A 19,321-nucleotide genomic window follows, 5' to 3' on the forward strand; every position below is an offset into this window, starting at 1 on the left:
CTTCTGATGTAGAAATAGAGGATGCTTCTGTGGAATTGCACGAGGAGGATATTTATGTAGTTGTCAATAACAACAAGGATGATGAGGATATTGATTGCGAGGATGTTTGTGTAAAAACTGTAAATCAGGCAACAGTTGTTGTTGTCCATGGTGGGAAAAAATTCCATTGTTGTCATGCCTGGGCAAAGGACCAAAAAATCCACTTCTCATGTGTGGAGTTATTTCCACCCAAATCTGGACAACCATTGCCAAGCCATTTGTAACCATTGCCAAGTAACAGTGAGTAGAGGTAAGGACCTTAACCATCTTGGAACCTCCTCCCTGTTACGTCACTTGCAGCGCATTCATCACATTGGAAAGGGTATTTCAAATTCTAAAACTTTGGGGACAAAAAAAATCGAACAACAATCAGTCCAGTGTCACCTAGCTGCTCCCTTCTATCTGGATCCAAGCGCCTGCAATCTCCACCACTAAAACCTGCATCATCATCAACATCCTCATTCGTGATTGGAAGTAGTCCTGCATCCAATTTCATAAGCATGACTGACCCCTCTCCTATCCGTGATTCCTCCGAAGGATCCTTGAGTGCTACGTCTGTTGCTTCTGCTGGGGGAGATCTTCATCCAAGAAAGGGATCAAGAAGACTACTACTAGTAGTAATTTAAAAAACAATTGACTATTAAACAGTCCTTTGATAGAGGAAGTAAGTATAACAGCTGTCACCCAGTTTCACAGCGGTTCAGTGACGCCATGATGGCTGTGCTAGTATTAGATGGTGAAATAATAAAAAATGAGGATGATAGTGTGGAGAAAGTGCAAAAGGAGGATGAGGGAGAAATTTGTGTCCTATCTGACGCTAATGTGGATGTTGATGATAAGGATGTGGTTTGCGTAAATCAGCCACCAGTGACAGCAGTTCTTGCTAATGTTAAAAAGAAAGCTAGAAAAGCGACGTCTTGGGTGTGGAATTATTTTAATCTAAATTCTGACAACAGTTATGAAGACATCTGTTCCATTTGTAAAGCCAAAGTTAGCAGAGGAAGGGACATTAACCATCTAGGCACCTCCTCCCTGTTAAACAAATTGCATGAACTCGCTGCAAATGACGTAACAAAATTATAATTTGTAAATTAATAACAAGCAGTCCAGTATCAGCTACCAGCAGTTTGGACCAGCACATGCAATCTCCACCACCAACACCCCTATCATCAACCTCCTCCTTAATAATTGAAGGCAGCCCTTCCAAAAAATGTGTCACGGCTACAGACTCTTGAGACTCTGAAGGAGAAATAGGCTTAACAGGTGGTACAAACTGAGGGGGTTAAAGGAATGACCTTCTCATGAAATAGCACCGGCACGCAATGTTAAAAGTAAACAAGATTTATTCAAAGACAAGACTGTGCTTAAAAGTTCTAGATACTTAAGCATAAAGTCTCCATAAAGCAAAGTTCAGATTATCACAACAAGCAGGTGTCAGGATAGCCACGCAAGAACTAAAGTTCTATTAGCGCAAAGTTCATATCATACCAACTAACAGGTGCTGAGTTGAACTCCGTGAGGTGACGAAGAGCCGGTATGGGGTTGAGCCCCAAGACGTGACAAAGATCCGGTATGAAGTGGTGCGGGGTTGAGCCCCAAGACGTAACTGAAAATCCGGTATGGAGTTGAGCCCCAAGGTGTAAAGGAGATCCGGTATGAGGAGGTGCTGGAGTTGAGCCCCAAAACGTGATGGAGGACCGGTGTGGAAAGGTGTAGGGTTGAGCCCTGAAGTGTAGTGAAGATTCGGTATGGGGTTGAGCCCCAAGACGTGACGGAGGTCCGGTGTCAAGAGGTGCAGGGTTGAGCCCTGAGATGCGGCAGAGGTCCGGAGTGAAGAAACTTTTATGATGCAGTTGACAACTGTTATTTGAAGGTAAACATGAAGAGACCATGAAACGGCAGCAAAGCTAGGCTAGTAGTACAGCGGAGACTACCAGCAGAGTTAGGTTTAGTATTGCAGCAGAGAGTTCAGTAGCAGCGCTGGGATCTGTAGTGCCGTCATGCGTCTGTAGCAGAACTGGGCAAAGAGAGTCCACAGCATATATCAAGTACAGCGAGGATCTGGCAGGAGTCCAAGGAAGAACCTGAAGATAACGTTGCACAGACAACAATGCTCAGTTAGTAACAGACTTTTATACTAAATGCATGAAATCCATTGGAAGTGTTAAAGCATGTGACCCAGACAGAACCAGGTTTAGAAAACCAAGTAATCACAGACCCCAGCAAGCAGACGACGCCCAAGGAATAGAGGATCACTTTAACTCTGTGTATACTCCATGCGATACACGCCAGCAGCCCGGAAGGATACTCCAGCGACCACAACGGAACCTTGGCAAGTGTAGTTTATCTTTAAACAGGGAAACAGTTCGGGTTCTGACCCAATGTCTTGTGGGGGCCCAAATAAACCAAGGAGTTCAGCCACAAAAGTGTCAGTCCTAGTGGCTAAAGTGCTTGGTTTGTTAAACTGTGCATGTCCTTTTTAATATCCCACATAAGAGTGGGTGGGAGGGACAATTCCATCTTGCACCTCTTTCCTTTACATTTGGCACAATTTGGGGTATTGCCGACTGACATTATTATAGTTTATTAAACTGCCATCCTGTCTGCCACTGCTGTGTGGAAATGTTTCATAGATGTCCTATATTTTTTTTAAACTGCTGCTGCTCTGTTGCTTACTTTAGCCAGCCAGCTCGCTGCAGCCTTTGGCCTATATTGGTGAAAAATAGTGAAATCAATATTGTGAGCTGTGAGGTGTTTAAAAATGCCTAGAAATGATTGTTATTAAGGTTAATAATACTGTAGGAACAAAAACAGGCACAAATTTTGTGGTTTTAGCTGTTTAAATAATTTTTTGGAAAAAATAAAGATCCAAAAGCGATCACTGTGCCGTGGTACACTAGTGTGCCGTGAAACGTTGTCAGCAAATTCAGAGCTGACTTTACTTGTACTGCTGGCCCGGGCAGTTCTGGGCTCTTCTGGGAGGCGCCCGGACCGTGACCTATGGAGATGCGGCGGCATGACATAGGTGACACACGCCGCATTGCATGCACACTGCTCCCAGCTTTGCACTGAGTGTGACTATGCAACCCCAGCCGATGAGGGACAGGACAGGAACGACAGTGAGCCTTCTCAGCAGGTTATTTTTTTTTTTTTTCTGCCATTGTTTTTTTTCCTGTATGACCCATTTTGGTTTATATTTTTTCTGTGGGGGCCAATGTCTGTTCTTTTTCCCTTTGTGGGGCCATTTTGTGAGTGTTTTTTCCCGTGGGTGCCATTGTGTGTGTTTTTTTTTCTGTGTGGGACTGATTGTGTGCCTTAGCAATTTTAAAATCTTGTTCGGTGTGCTTCCGGCTTTAAAAGGTTGAAAATCACTGATCTATAAGCTGCTGCATAAGCAGTTATCTCCTCATCAGAATAGACTGGCACAGAAAAGAAGGCAGAAATTAGCTATCTGGAGTTACAGGTTAAATGTTACCTTCTCACCTACTACAAGAAGCTCCTGATGTGCCACAAAGCTGCCAAAGACCATTATATACTGCTTCACTTAGGGGCTAATGCAGAGTCACATACAAGTCAGCAGTAATTGTTCCCGCATTGCGTAAACGGAACTATATGCACATATTCGCCTGAACGCATCTCTTTGGAAGGACCACTACATTGGTCTCACAGCCATCATCAATGTGCACTTGCACCTGCCCTATCTTTGGAGCATAAGATACACCTGAATACAGTTGTTTTTATGCTTCCGGACAACTCAGCATCCCGTTGCAATTCTGTTGACACGACAGTCACTGAACACTGCCTGTGTGAGAACGCCCCACTACAGCCCAGGTAAAATCCTTAGTCACAAGTTGAGATGCAACTGAAATGTGTACAACTCTGTTCCAGACCATACACAGCGCAAACACACACAATATGTGCTTAGCAAACGGTTATTCATTCAACTCTGCATCAGACCCTTAATGTGCATGGTCAGGGACCTTAATAAGTATCCCTGATGGATTGCACTCTGACTATGGCCAGAGCGCCATAATTTGAATACCTAGATGGTACCACACTTCTTTTACTGCCACCACCGATGGTAATTACTCAAAGTGGCCACCGATCCCCTAACTCTATATCACAATATTGCAGGCTCAGTGACACAGACTACTACGCAGTTAGCTGGTCTATCCCCTGGTTTCTAGCAATTAATAACAGTTATAGCGTAACCTTAGCTGTCTATTTCTATTAGCCTCCTCAAAGACTGGGTTCCGGAGCATATATGAATTACAATAATGAAGAATACTTTATTTACAAATAGTTCAATGCTTAATTACAGAATTGTTACAAAGAAAAACAGTACATACATGTGTTGCAATTAAAATTAAATAGGAAATAAACTTACAGAATTTACACAGCTAATCTGTGCTGGGGGCACAGCAGAAATGATGGATGTCTCTCAATCAGATTGAACCCCAAAGTCTGAACCCAGAACAAAGGGTGCTTATCCCTCTTATCAGATGATTATCGCATCTGCTCCCATTAATCTCTGTTAATTTACCTGCAATGAGTGTAAATATGATGCTTTTTGATGTGTGAGAGGTTAGATCCCTCTTTTCTCTGAACCTATACTTCTGAGTGATTTCCAAATCGCACAGCACCTGCGTATCGACTTCATATATTCGGATATGATTATGTACGCTTCCAGTTTTTATAGAAATATAAATTTCTACTCACAGGAATGACAATGGGTATAGTCTGGAGAGGAGAGTCTGGGCACCAAATAGTTAAAATGTATTTCCTATCAGCCCAGACTCCCTCTCCAATATACCCCACCCCCAGTCACCGGCAGCCAGTTTTAGTTTGGTGCCGGCATTTCTTTTATTTTTAACAGAGTGGGCAGGGAAAGGCAGAACTCCTCAGTGCAGCTCCAATGACACTAGCGCCGGTAGCTGCAGCACTAGCGACTGGGTCAGTGACTTCGGCTGCAGACTCCATTACACAGGGGGGACATCTCCCGGAGCCGCAGCCGGATGCACAAGAGGGGACAGGTAAGAGTGTCTCCCTGCTTGCAGGGAACTGTGTACTCACCGCTTTCACCACCAGTGTTGGAGACCAATGGCAGTGCTGGTAGTGGGGGCTCCGGTCCTCTCCGCTCCACCCACTAGACTACCAGGACACATAAGGAACAGGACACTGCTGCAGCAGCAGTGATGGCCATTTGCCCTGTGGTCCTGAACAGACGGGGAGTCAGTCTTCTCCTGTTGGCCCCTCCTCCATCCGAGTACGCTTCCTCATGCAGATAGCCCACCTCAGGTACATTCCTCCCATCTCTCCACCTCCTCTAAGACGCTGGGCGGCCATTTTACAGCATTGCCTGCCACAGAACAGCACCAGGAGAAAAGCTTGGGCTCCTGTCTCACCATATACCTCGCTCCTAGGGGGTCAGGTTATGCTTATATCGCCTTCCCGCTGTTAAGGCTGGACTGCTAAACAGTAACTGCCCACTGTTTTTCTGTGCAAGGAGTGGTTCTGTGTACATGTGAGTTATACAGTACTTTCTGCTTGTGTGCTCTGCTATTGAATACCGGTCACCTTAGGAACACCCCAGGTCAGTCAGTGCTTCTGCTCTGATTGTATATACATTTGTATTTAAATATATTGCTGCACACTTATTGTATATTAGTGTCACTTACCACTCTTTGCGCTCCCATGACATACACACCACTATTTCAGGTTTTGTGTATGGAGACATTCTTGGTTTGCATTACAGGTTGAGTATACCATATCCAAAATGCTTAGGACCAGAAGTGTTTTGGATATCAGATTCTTCCGTATTTTGGAATATGTGCATACCATTATGTCTAATATCTTGAGGATGAGACCCAAATCTAAATGCATTTATGTCTCATATACACCTTATACCCAGAGCCTGAAGGTCATTTTATACAATATTTTTAATAATTTTTTGCATCAAACTAAAGTTTGTGCACATACATGAAATTCATTGATGTTTCATATACACCTTATACACAGAGCCAGAGGATAATTTTATACTATATTTTTAATAATTTTGTGCATCAAACAAAGTTTGTGTACATTGAACCATTAGAAAGCAAAGGTGTCACTATCTCGGAATCGGTATGTAATGCCGATGGCTGTTTAGCCACCGGATCAAATACAGACAGCGGCATGCCAGCGGTTCGGAATCCCGACACCTCGAGGTAAGTACCCTAACCCTCCCCTCTCGCCCCCCCCTAACCATCCCTTAGGGGTGCCTAACCCTAACCCCCCCCCATGGGTGCCTAAACCTAACCCCCCCCTCCTCGCACCCCAAACCTAACCCTCCCGGGGGGCTGTCTAACCCCAAAGTGCCGAACCCTAACCTTCCGGGGGGGGTGCCTAACCCTAAGTGCCCCCGGGGGTCCCTAAACCTAACCCCCCCCATCTTCGGGCAAAGTGTATACTTACCCGGCAGAGAGGACGATCGGTCCTGCGTCCTCGGCACCGGGATTAACATCGGCTCGGTATTTCGACGCCTATGTTAAATCCCTTTGCCGGGAATACGTTGTCAGGATTGAGACCGGCGGCCATCGGTCTCATAACTACATCCCACTATCTCAGTCGTGCTCAGTATCTGATATATATCGGAATATTCCGTATTTTGGAAAATTTGGATATGGGAGACTCAACCTATACAATGTCTTCCAAAAACAGGACTCTCAAGGAGGTGGGTGCTCCCGTGCTGCGCAATTGTTAACAAAATTGTTAACAAAATTTCTCCTCAGGACCCGGACCATGATGGTCTTTGTGTATTGCTTCAGCCGTGGTATCTAGTCAGGAACCAAATTGTGCTTCAACGCTGACAAAGGTAATGTCTTCATTAATCAGCTTGCAGCTCCCCCTTCTAGTTTAGCTACGGGTACTATCCCGGTTGCTAACATTATTCCAGCTCAGATTCCACAGCTACTGGCTTTAGAGCCAACATGGATGCAATCTGTTACACAAACAGTACAGGGGCTGCTGCAGGTGTCCGCATCTTTCCAGCAAATGTTGGACAGGAACACTACTTCCTGGTACAGGCCTATCAGACGGGAGAGCTCTATGCCACTATCGGTGGAAGGTTCAGACTCAGTTTTCGTCAGACCACGCGTTGAGACTTCCTTGGTGCTGGAGGATTCTATGTCTCAGGTAGATGTAGAGGCACTGATCAGGACAGTGAAATGATGAAGGATCCTGAGCAGAATCCTAAGTCCAAGGCCCTGGTAATCAAGCACCAGAAAAAGGAGACAACTGAGTTTACTTCTTCTGCGGCCTGGGGGTAAATTTACTAAAGTGAGAGTTTTTAGAAGTGAGTTTTAGAAGAGATGTTGCCCATAGCAACCAATCAGATTCTAGCTATTATCTTCTAGAAGATGCTAGTTAAATGTTAAGTAGAATCTGATTGGTTGCTATGGGCAACATCTCTTCTAAAACTCACTTCTAAAAACTCTCACTTTAGTAAATTTACCCCCTGGACTAATAGGCACTTCCAGGTATCTAAACGTATTACTTTATTTTATCAGCTACTGGCTGCGGATAGGGCCAAGTGGGATTTCTCCCCTCTGGTTGATGCCCATTTTGCCCGACTTATTAGAACTTCTATCCTCCCTATTCCCAATATGCTCAAGATCCAACGGACAGTAAGCTGGAGAGCTGACAATCTATACTAATGCAAGTGCTATAGCTCATCCAGTCCTCGCGTCTGCTTGGGTAGCTAAGGCTATTGGACGCTGGGTGGATGCTCTAGACGGCGGTCTCAATTCTGGTACACACAGAAAAGAGTTATTGTCTATTGTGGGGCACATTCGGGAGGCAGCCTAATACCTGGGATAGGTTGCCATTAACACAGTGGTCTTAACCTCTAAGGTCCTGGCGTCTGCTGTAGCGGCCAGGAGAATTCTCATGCTACACTCCTGGCACGCTGACATGGACTCTAGAAGGCTTTCAATGCGCTTCTATATTCAGAGGAGGTACTCTTTGGCCCGGAATTGGACAAAATAGTAAAATAGCAGTGTCCAATGACGGTGTTCCTTCCTTCTGCGCCACCTCCTTAGTCCAGAACATCTAATTTTCGTTCCTTTTGCCTGCAAGAAAAGACCAGTATTTTTCCAGAAACCAGGGTTCTTCAACCAGACACCCTGCAGCCAAGCTTGTCACAAGATGGGGCGGCCCATCTAGGGGACCTCAGTGTGGGAGGCCAGCTTCTGCTTTTCTTCAAGCTTTGGATGGTGACAAAACAGATGCCCGAGTCAGAGGCGTCATTTCTCAGGGCTGCTCTGAATTATCTGAGGCATACTCCAACCCGGTTCTTATCCACCGGCCTTCCAGCATGCCCAGGAAAGGCAGGAGCTCTTGAGGCCTCCAGGGTCATCATCCCAATCCTCCCATCTCAGAGAAGTACGTGTTTCTATGCAAACCTATTCCTGGTCCAGAAGCTGAACGTCTTGTTTCGGCCCATCCTCAATCGTAAGGTGTTGAACAGGTTCCTGTGGACTCCCAGGTTCCGCATGGAGTTTGCTACATTATTCTGGCTTTGGAACCAGGGATTTTATGGCATCATTAGACATCCAGGATGCCTAGTTACATATTCTTATCCAAGTCAGCCACCAGTGCTTCTTCAGATTTGTGATGAAAGGGGAACATTACTAGTTTCAGACATTGCCTTTTGAGCTATCCACAGCTCCTTGTGTTTTCACGAAAGTCATGGTGGTCGCACAGTCGACGCAGGGGAGACCATATCCCGCCCTATCTGGATGACCTTCTGTCAGGGTTCAGCCTAGGATCGGCTATCTCTTACCTCCGTGCCGGCTTCCCCTGACTTCCTTGTGGTCAGACGCCTGGTGCAGTGAGGGGTGAGATGCTGAGTATTCTACCTTAGGTGCTTTTGCGGACTTCCATGGTTGGCTGTGTGTTTTGGGGATCGGAGTTCCCATCATGGGCGCCGCCATGACAGTTCCTCTCATGTGACAGTCCTCCTAACCAGTGGTAGCATGATCTCAGTCAGCTGACGCTGTGCCCTTATAATCTGCTACCCCTGGGTATAAATCCGCCCCCAGAACTTCAGGAAGATGCTGTTCAACTTCGTTATTCCAAGTGCCTGTGTTACTCCCACTGTTGCTCTCTGCTAAATCCTTCAGCGTGTTGCTTCAGCCTGCTCACAGTTTCCCAGTTTCCTGTATTAGCTTCCATGCTAAACCTTACTCTGAGACTTTAGCTTTCTCACAGTACTTCAGTGTTTCATGTCCCTTCCCTGTGTGTCTTTGTATATGTGCTGCTAATTCTATTGCAGCTTTCCTGTGGCTATTACCCTGTATCACTGAAGTGTCAGATTACCTGCTGGTATTAATTAGCTCACAGCTGGACCCCCCAGCACATGTCTGTGTCAATCTGCTCTGTGTCTTGTCAGTGCAAATCTGCACTTGCAGTTTGCACTCTCCCTATGTATGCCTTTCTTCTCTATATGTCTTGTCTGTGCAATCTGCACCTGCATATATAATTATTCCCAGTATTTTGCCTTTGCCCAGTACCAGCATTTCTAGCTCTCCCAGTATTTGGCCTTTGTCCAGTACCACATTTCTAGCATTCCCAATATATTACTTGAGTCCACTCTACTCTTGTATGTGCAATCCCCAGTATATGTTTGTGTTTTCTTACATATTTAGCAAACTCCAGTACCTGCCTGTGTCCACATCTCCCTGAGCTGCTGAGCTAGTCAGCTCCTGGATTTCTTAGTGATTCTTAGTACATTCTCAGTAATCTCATGCAAGCCGGTGATCAGGATTTCTAATTGTGTTCCAGTGTATCTCCAGTGTTCTAGCAATAACTTAACGTAATATAGTTTCCGGTCTTCTGCCATTCCAAGGTACCTGTCCAGAGGGGTGCGACCTGCTCACTTGGTGCAGCGGAAAACCAAATCCCAATTGGAGGGGTCACTGGAGAAAACCACCAAGTGAGTTAGACTCCGCGCCTCTGGGCAGGTCTAGCCAAACCTGGGTTTGGCTGCAAATAGGAGACCTAGCCACAGTCACTCCGATAGTCACCTGAACCCCCCGGCTCACCGTCCTCCACAGAGGATCACTTTCACAAGATTGTGACACCTTCTTCTCCTGGCCCAGTCTTCGCATGTTCTAAGGGACCACATCCATCTACCGGTGGAGCTTCTGCAGTCACATGGGTAGAGAGTCATTTGACGGAAATCCACCTTGACACCGTCTCAAAAGATTCAGAACGGCAAATGAGCACTACAAAGTGTTAAAATTAAGTGGCACCTGTAAAAAATTATTTATTGCTAAACAATTGTTTATAGGTCCCTTGGAGAAATAGTGGTGGATCCCGATGTTATAGCACTTCCCCGTGATGTTGTTAATCCCTAACTGCCCCTATCTTACCCTGTCTTGCTCTGGTGTCAGTCCTGCCGAACTGAACGATCTTCTCGCTCTCCGGAAACAAGTCTCTCATGGACACAGTGGGCTTGAGCCTGGCCTCGGCTTGCGCTCCTGGAGTCTAGACGAAACCATCCGTGGGTGATGACGTCAGTCGGGTCGCGGCGGACAATGTAAGCGGCCTTGCGGTCAGCATCTCTGCTATTTCCTGGGGCTCCACCAAGTTTCGTGCTATATGCACTTTACCAAGGATGGCAATATGACTACCATAACTGTCTTTATATACTTTATTAAAATTGGTTAATAAACGTCCAGAAATAACGACCGGAAGTAATTAAAAAGAGCGGTATCCATGTGCTCAGGCATTCAGCCTTAGTAGACATTTGTTGGTGGTTGTTTTAAAACATAACAAAAACATACAAGGTGCCACTAATTATACTAAATAAATTGGTTATGTAGTATAAAATATATATAAAAATGTGTTTAAAAAAATAAACCCATTTAATTCAATATCTATATTGAGTCCATTTGGTTGTAAAGTCTTTAGTTCATAGATCCACTTTGTTTCTACTTTTTTCAAGGTATTCACTATGTTGCCACCTCTCCAGCTCTTTTTGATCTTCTGGATCAAGAGGTGCTACACTAAAGCTGGCAATACATTAGACCAACTTTCCTCCAACCATCGAACTAGTTGGCTGGTTGGAATGAAAATCTGGTAATGTATGGGAGCAAATAATCAGCCATTTGCTCCCAAACACGAAAACAGACAAAAAAAAAATTGTTGTTCAGACAAGTTGGTTAAATAAAACAGATTTAACGAACTTGTCTGAAGGACTGTTTCTATCTGTTTTCCTGCTTTCGGGAGCCAATGGCTGATTGTCATTTGTTCCAATCCATTACCAGATTTTCATTCCAACCAGCCAACTAGTTGGATGGTTGGAGGAAAGTTGGTCTGATGTATGACCAGCTTTAGGGGCTTTACTGGATTCCAAGGCTCAGCTGGTCTTTCTTCCTGCAGACAAGATACTGGTCCTGCGGTCCAGGATTCGCACATTTCTGAGCCACTGTCAGCTGTCAATCCAGTCCTGTATGCAGATCCTGGGGTCTCTTGTCTCCAACTTTGACATGGTGGAGTAGGCACAGTTCCACTCATCCTAGCACGATGGAATAAATCATCTACACCTCAAGGCGCAGATGCTTATTCTCCCTTGGGAGGGTTATCTCTCTCCTGTGGTGGCTCCACCGATCCCACCTAGACAAGGGTCGTCCTTTTTGGGTCCTCCTTACCACCGACGTAAGTCTTCAGCGCTTTACATGGTGCAGTCTCTACTCCAGGGTCATCCGGTCATGGTACAGTTAGACAACGCAACCACTGTCGCCTACATAAACCACCAGAGCCGCACTTGCAGGCATCATGGATATCCCTGATCCGAGCCTGCATCTGTCTGCCACCGGGTCGCGCCGCCAATGCCAGCTACCCCTACCCCCCCCCCCCCCCCAGTTCCCACCGCCCGCACTGGCCAGCCATCTTGGTGCACCCAAGTGAAGCCACAGTGCGTACACCTGCTGAAGGCACCAACTGAGGCTGTGCAACAAGTTGAAACTTCCTACCTCTATACTGGTGGATTTGTGAGGTAACCGATTAAAAACTGTAACTCTCTAATTTACCTGATCCCCAAAAGCAGCTACCCTGGAACAATAGCTACCTAATAAAACAAACCCCAAGTCTAAATTCGCCCCCTACCCTGAGTTATGCCTTCCGAAAAATCCCCCATAGAGAACAGCAGAAAAGTGATTCTAATTGAGAGTGTCAGAAAAAACTGACAGTTGGAACTTTAGATTACTCCCAAATCCTCAAGTTTTTGCCCTGAAATTTGGCATGCAGCACTGAGCGACAGTTCTACCTGTCCATGCCAAATTTCAGCTCGGTACCTCCAATAGCTTTGAGGTGTAGTCCCTTAAACACCATTCTCCCCCCTCCGGAATTCTCTATGGGAGAATTCAGTTTTTTAGATTCAGCCGTAATATAAGGGCATGACTGTGCCCTTATAATACTGGGCCACCCTGATTCCAGGATGTGCTCAGAGTTATGCATTCTAATGACAACACAGGCTCACCTCGCGTCCTGAGTGAATTAACATGCTAATGAGACTTCCTATTCATATGTGCAAACAAAAATCAATTAATCTATATACAGTTCCCGTCAGTCATAGTGGAAATAACATTCTATAGATTAGTGTGGGACAGATTTATAACTCACATATTGACATGACAACTCGCAAGGCCCAAATATTTCAATATTTCTCCACATGCCTGCATTAGATACTTGAAATAACATTGAGACATGAAGAAGAATAAAACTCTCACCTTTTGTTTCCAATCAATATGATGACCATATTACTACTGGAGTGCTGTCGAGCATCTTCTAACCAAGAGGTAAGATGACTAAATGTCTCTCGTCTGAAATTTTAATTAAATCAATGGTTTTATTGTCAGAAAGGCCATTAGCAAAAATGTCAAGCAATGTAAATATTTAGAGAAGCCCAGCAAGAAAGTTGTTCATGTGTCATTGGCCATATTTAGGATATATGTACACATGGATTTTTAGAACCTGCAGGGATTATACTTCCTTCCACACATTCATGCCTTGTTTTTTTTCTCAATCTCCTCCTGTCTTTCTCTATTTAACATCCCCCTCTCTTTCTTCCTCATCTCTCTCCCCCTTTTACTCCATCATTCTCCTCCCTCTACTGTCTATTTCTCTTTTTCCCCTGACACTGTCCTTCCTTGCCTCCTCTCTCTCTTCACCCCTTCCGACTTGCTCTTTTCCACCATCTCCATCTCCTGCTCTTCGGTGTGTCTTCTACCCCTCTGTTTCTCAGTATTCCTTAAGGGCTGTAAGAGTGACAATGCTTTGAAGAGTGGCAATGCTTTGATATGGGAGCAGCTAACAGTGATACCTGCTGATAGTATAGGTGGAGGGGCCCTTGCTGGGACTGACAGGCTGTAGGACTGAAGAGCATTTGCCCCGGTCACACCTGCTGCTAATGAGAGCAAGTCCAATGCCAGGGGATCAGTAGTGAGGAGTCACCAGAGCAGCCACTGACAGCGACTTTGAATCCGTCAGACAGGGACCCGCAGCAAGGTAAGCTAGTCCGGTAGCGGAGAACGACAGGACTTGCCTTTAGATGAGGGATGCGCTAGGAGTTGGAGGTTGTGAGGCCTAGAATGGAATATGGAACTGAACCGCAGTAGTGAGTTCTGCTGTAAATATTGGACATAAAGGTCTCCTCCCAATTGATTAAAGAAGGTGAAACTGTTCAGCCGAGCACTTAGGTATTCCCTACTAGGAGTAGGGAATACTTAGGGAATACCTACGTTTTTGGCAGATTCTTGGAGTTCCTCAATAGTGCAGCCTCTTGTGATGGATTGTGTATTTTACTTTTGAATAAAGCTCAGCAGCAAGTGCATACAGGTAAGGTCAAATGAGCATGCGTATGCCTATGTGGTGACCTAATTTATATCAGCATTCATCAATTCTATTATATACACACTAATGCATTACTTTACATGGATTCTTGATGAGCTTCTGCCTCCCCCACCTCTATGCACATACCTGTAGAGAGAACAGAAAAAGCATAAAAGAGAGAATGAAAGTTCAATAAAAATTGTAATATTCAAGACCATTTATAAAACAATAGTCACACTTTGACAATGTATATTTGCTTACCAAGTGAGTAATTTAATGTTTATCGCTCATTCAGATAAATTAAGAAATGTGATCAGAGAAAACCATTCTTAAGATAATGCAGACATTGTGATCATTGAGCCCTGTATTGCCACATATCAGCTGTCTGTTCGTTGTCTGTGGGCCTCACCAAAAACACTAGAAAATACATTATGCATGATTCTCTGTATTTTTAGTGGCCCATCGTCAACATGAAAACAGCAAAAATCAGGATCAATGATGCAGGCACCTGAAGTATTTTAGGGATGGCCTTTTGAGCATGAGATAATCCTCTCAAATTGCTTGTCTGAATAAATTCCTAGTAAGTCTACATTTGATAGCAGGAGAAAAGATACACAGTTAAAGTGGTACATCCATTATTTATCTTTGTATTCAGAGCAGGTGATCTTGTATGCCCTGCTAGTAACCTGAATACCAATTTGGATCTCTTTGTTATACTTTGTACTAAATGAGACACTTTGGGGTTGATTCTGAGTCTCATGCAATACGGCTGTAGGTGCAGGAAGCCGTGGAATCCGGATTTGCTATCTTATGTTAATATAAGAATATGTAGGGCCAATGCCGGTTTTGTGTGCCTGCAAGCAGAAATTCGTGACGCCCATTGATTTTACACTAACCACGGCAACCGTCATCATTAGTATCAGCACATGCACCAGCCCCATGCTAGGTTCATGAGATCAGTCAGAAACTGGGTTCCCTTCTCCCTACGCACAGCTCCGAACCGTATGGAACTTTTAATCACTCCCACAGGTCAGGGTTTTGTGCGCTTACATTGCTGACTCCCTGAAATGCCGTATTTCATGGAAAGACAGATCCAGTCGAGTTGCATGTGACTCCGAATAGGAAGCACATACTCGTAAATTCTTATCTGCACATGTGCAAAAACTCTCCATTTGTGCCCATGCACAGAGTCGTCAGAATCAGCTCCTTTGAGTGTTACTGGTCTTCATTGTAAATGTCACAAATAAGAGTTCTCTTAGCTCTGTTCCACACTGGCACATATCAGCTGTCCTAAATGTTGTAATGAAATCAAAAGTGGTTCACACGACATGTTTCCAGTAGGAGGTCTAGTTCTGGTTCCTTGCAGCTATGTAAATATGTATGCACTACTATTCACAACAGAACACAGTCACTGTTTACCAAGCTACTGTCAGTAGCACAAGTATGCTAATAATAACTGGAATGCATATATTATTTTACAGCAGTTTGATTTATTTGCTGACATATATTAATAAGCAGGATGGTAGATATATATATATCAGTAAAAGTTACTATTAGAATAAGTTCCAGGATGGGTTTAAAACGTGTTTTGCTTTCTATATTATGGAAGTTTTAAATTTCCAGGTGAAACGCGCCGAGAAGTGGCAGCTGTCTTGGTAAATCTACACCCTTCTGTTTAAGGAAGCAGATACAGAAAGATAGACTTGAATATTGTGGACAGGTAGAAGACCAATTTAATTTGGTTTCTCTCACCTAGTGATATCATACACAAGCAGCGCTCCTGCAGCCCCTCTGTAATAAGACCGTGTTATAGAGCGGAAACTTTCCTGTCCAGCCTGAGCAGAATAAATTTAGACAGAAATGTTGTCAGCTAGCTTCAATACTAATAAGAACAACAAATACGGTATATGCGGTTGACAAAAATGCAAAATAACAATACAGTATATGACGCAAAAAGACTAGAGAAAAGAGTTATGGTAAAACTTACCCTTGTTAACTCTCTTTCTTCGAAGTTAATAGGGTTCACAGGGCAGACAATGGGGGTGTATGTGGTCCTTAGAGGACCGGACACCAACAGCAAAGCTTCTTCAATCCCACAATGCTCTGGTCCTTCCCCCTATAGCCCGCCCACAGCCTGAGGGCAACTCTGTTTTGTTAACAAGCCCAAGGCAGGAGCAGGATAGGAGAGAATGAAGACTGGTACACTAAAGATTCTCACACTCACACAGAAAAGGAAACAAGTGACCATGAATATAAACCCATAGAAGACAGGTGCATCAGGGCGGGTGCCCTGTGGACCCTATGAACTTCGAGGAAAGAGCGTTAACAAGGGTAAGTTTTACCAAACTCTCCTTTTCTTCTTCAGGGCTCCACAGGGCAGACAATGGGGATGTCCCAAAGTAGTTGTTCAAGGTGGGGACGCTCCTGAGCGGAGAGGAGAACCCGGCGCTCGAAGGAAGCATCCTGAGAGGCAAATGTATCAAAAAGGCATAAAAACTAAGAAAGACTGTGGACAGTAGACCACGTGGCTGCCTTGCATAGCTGTTCAGCAAAGGCACCACACCGGGCTGCCCACAAGGGACCCACAGAGAGAGTAGAATGAGCAGATACTGTACCCGGCACAGAAAGGCCCTTCTGTGTGTAAGCCTGTGAGATAGTCATGTGAAGCCATCTGGCCAGAGGACCTGATTCAGACCCGGTCGCAAGCGCTGAGCGCTCGCAACCGGGTCGATGGTGGCCCAGAGCTGGCTCCGTTGTGCGCATGTGTGAGACCAGGATAGCGACGAGCAATCCGTTGCTCCGGGTCTCGCACCAAAGGGGGCGTGCTGTCGATGTTGAGTGACAGCACGCACCCTTTGGTGGGCAGGTCGGGGGGGTGGCTGCCCAGACGGCGGCGTTCCCAGGGCTTTCGGCTCTGTTTGATGCGAGTGGAGGCCGCTCCATAAAAAAAAAAAAAAGACGCCCTGATTCAGAGCGAGCGCTCTGTCAGAGCGGCCGGCTCTGAATCAGGGCCAGAGTCCGTTTGTTAGCGGGCCATCCCTTCTTATGGAATCCATATAAGATGAAGAGGGAGTCCGATTTCCTGATGGAACTAGTACGGTCCACGTAGATCATCAGAGCAGATGGCTGGGAGATGACATTTGGCCCATGTGAGAATGCGGGTGTCAGGATTCAGCCTGGGATCGGCTGTTACTTACCGCTGCACAAGCTTCCCCTGACTAGCCAGCTCGGTAAGACATCAGGTGCAGCAATGGGTGACACACTAAGTATTCTCATCGGGGTCCCAGGTGACTTCCACGCAATTCTCCATATCGGAGTTCCCGCGGCGGAGGTCATGGGCGCAGCCATGTTGTCTGTATCAGCTAACTCTCTCCTCCAATGGACAGCTACCTGATCTCCAGTGTTATACTTCAGTGCTACTCTGCGTACATTCTCCAGTGACATTCTGCAGCGACATTCTTCAGTGATTGTCTGCAGTACTATTCCTCAGTGTGATTCCACAGTGTTTCTCTTTAGTGATAATCACCAGTGCAATTCACTAATGTTATTCTTCCGTGATATTCTCCAGTGACCTTCTTCAGTGATACTCTACCAATAAATCTACAGTATAATCACCATCAGTCACTATTGATAATTCTACAATTTTACAAACATCGGTTCTCACCGATATTCTCCAGAACATTCAACATCGGCTCTCACCGTTAATATACAGGACATTCCCCAGTGATATTCTTACCGATACTCTCCAGTGTTATTAGCATCAATCACCACCGATATTCTCCTGTGTGCTACGGATACTCTCCAGTGTTACCTGTATCAGTCACTACCAACACCCTCTAGTGTTTATCTGCTGCCTCCCCACCTAGTTCCCTCAACTCCCAGTCCCCCGACTGGAATCTCACGGCCCAGGTTATAACATCAGTCCGTCGGACTGTACTTGTACTGGCCTGTCTTGAAGAATATCCTGTGCCAGAGTGAGAGCTCTGTAGATGGCTCGGAGTTCCAGGACATGGATAGGCAAGAACGCCTAGGATGGAGTGCAGCGTCCTTAGAAGGAGTGATGGCCGGCTACTGCGCCCCACCCGTGAAGGCTTGCGTCAGTGGTTAGGAGTGCCCAGTCCAGGATCCCAAAGGGGCGTCCCTTGTTTAAGTGGGACGTCTGCAGCCACCAGTTAGGGACAGGTGGACCTCTGGGGAGAGTCCCATCGTCTGGGATCTGAGAAGATGGGGCAGCCCGTTCCACCTAGAGAGGATCAGGTGTTGTAGGGGCCTGGAGTGAAACTGAGTAAACTCCACCATGTTGAAGGTGGACACCATGGATCCAGGTCTGCATTGTAGAGTGAATCGACACTTGGCGACTGTGTAGTAGTTTGCGCACCCGATGCTGCAATACCGAGATTTTGTCTGCTGTTAGGAAGATTCTCTGAAACTGAGAGTCCAGGAGGGCTCCCAGATGTACCATTCTTTGAGAAGGTGTGAAGGAAGACATTTTCCTGCTGATCAGCAAACCATGCATTTGTAGGGAATCGGTATGAAATACCGCCGGCCCTCTGGCCGGCAGTTCGATTCCCGGCAGCGGCAGGCCGACAGAAGCAGAGATCCCGGCAGTGGAAGCTAGACAGCGCTGGAAATCCCGATTGTCCCTAAGGTAAGTAAAAACTAAAAAACCCTTAACCCTAACCCTCCTTAGGGGTGCCTAACCCTAACCCCCCCCCCCCCCCCCCCCCCCGAGTACCTAACCCTAACCACCCCCTCCCCGCTGCCTAAACCTAAGTCCCCCGGGGGGGTGCCTAACCCTAATCCTCCCTCCCCCTAGCCTAACCCTCCAGGGGGGTGCCTAACCCTAAGTCCCCCCCGGGTGCCCTAAACCTAACCATCGCCCCCCCCCACGGCTGTCCGATCGCGGCACCCGGGGTATTGAGCGGCGTCTACATCTAGACGCCGGGATACCGGGATAAAGCAGTCGGGAAGCCGGCTGTCGGGAGTAAGACAACCGGTTTCCCGATTGCATCCCGTTTGTAGAAAGGCAATGGTTACCTGTAGATAGCGGGGAAGGATTTCTGGGGAGCTGGCCAACATCGTTTAAGTACGGGAGCAGTCTGATCCCTTGACGACAAAGATAGGCCGCCGTAACTGCCATGATCTTGGTAAAGACCAGAGGAGCCGTAGAAAGGCCAAAAGGCAGAGCTTGAAATTGGTAATGTTGCTGTAGTATAGCAAACCGGAGATATTGTTGATAAGAAATCGCTATAGGTACATGTAGGTAAGCGTCCTGAATGTCCAGAAACACCATAAAGTCCTCAGGCTCTATAGCCAGGACAATAGAGTGGAAGGTTTCCTTAAGAAAACCTGGGTACCCTGATAAACCGGTTCTTGAGAATGAGGATAGGCCGATGAGACCCGTTGG

General features: G+C 45.9%; 1 protein-coding gene across 4 annotated transcripts in view; it reads right to left on the bottom strand.

Moving 5' to 3' along the window:
• Positions 1–19,321, bottom strand: part of RAB2B (RAB2B, member RAS oncogene family) — a 59,892-nt gene that overhangs the window by 9,685 nt on the left and 30,886 nt on the right. For all 4 annotated transcript variants that reach the window (XM_088469950.1, XM_088469947.1, XM_088469949.1 and 1 more), the window contains 2 exons: positions 15,667–15,749; positions 12,813–12,905 (listed from right to left, as the gene is read on the bottom strand). In XM_088469950.1, the coding sequence (XP_088326076.1) occupies positions 12,813–12,905; positions 15,667–15,749 (176 nt within the window). The remainder of the gene's footprint in view (positions 1–12,812; positions 12,906–15,666; positions 15,750–19,321) is intronic.

Source organism: Taudactylus pleione, unplaced genomic scaffold (assembly GCF_031769625.1).
Source record: "Taudactylus pleione unplaced genomic scaffold, aTauple2 ptg000095l, whole genome shotgun sequence".
Taxonomy (NCBI): Eukaryota; Metazoa; Chordata; class Amphibia; order Anura; family Myobatrachidae; genus Taudactylus; species Taudactylus pleione.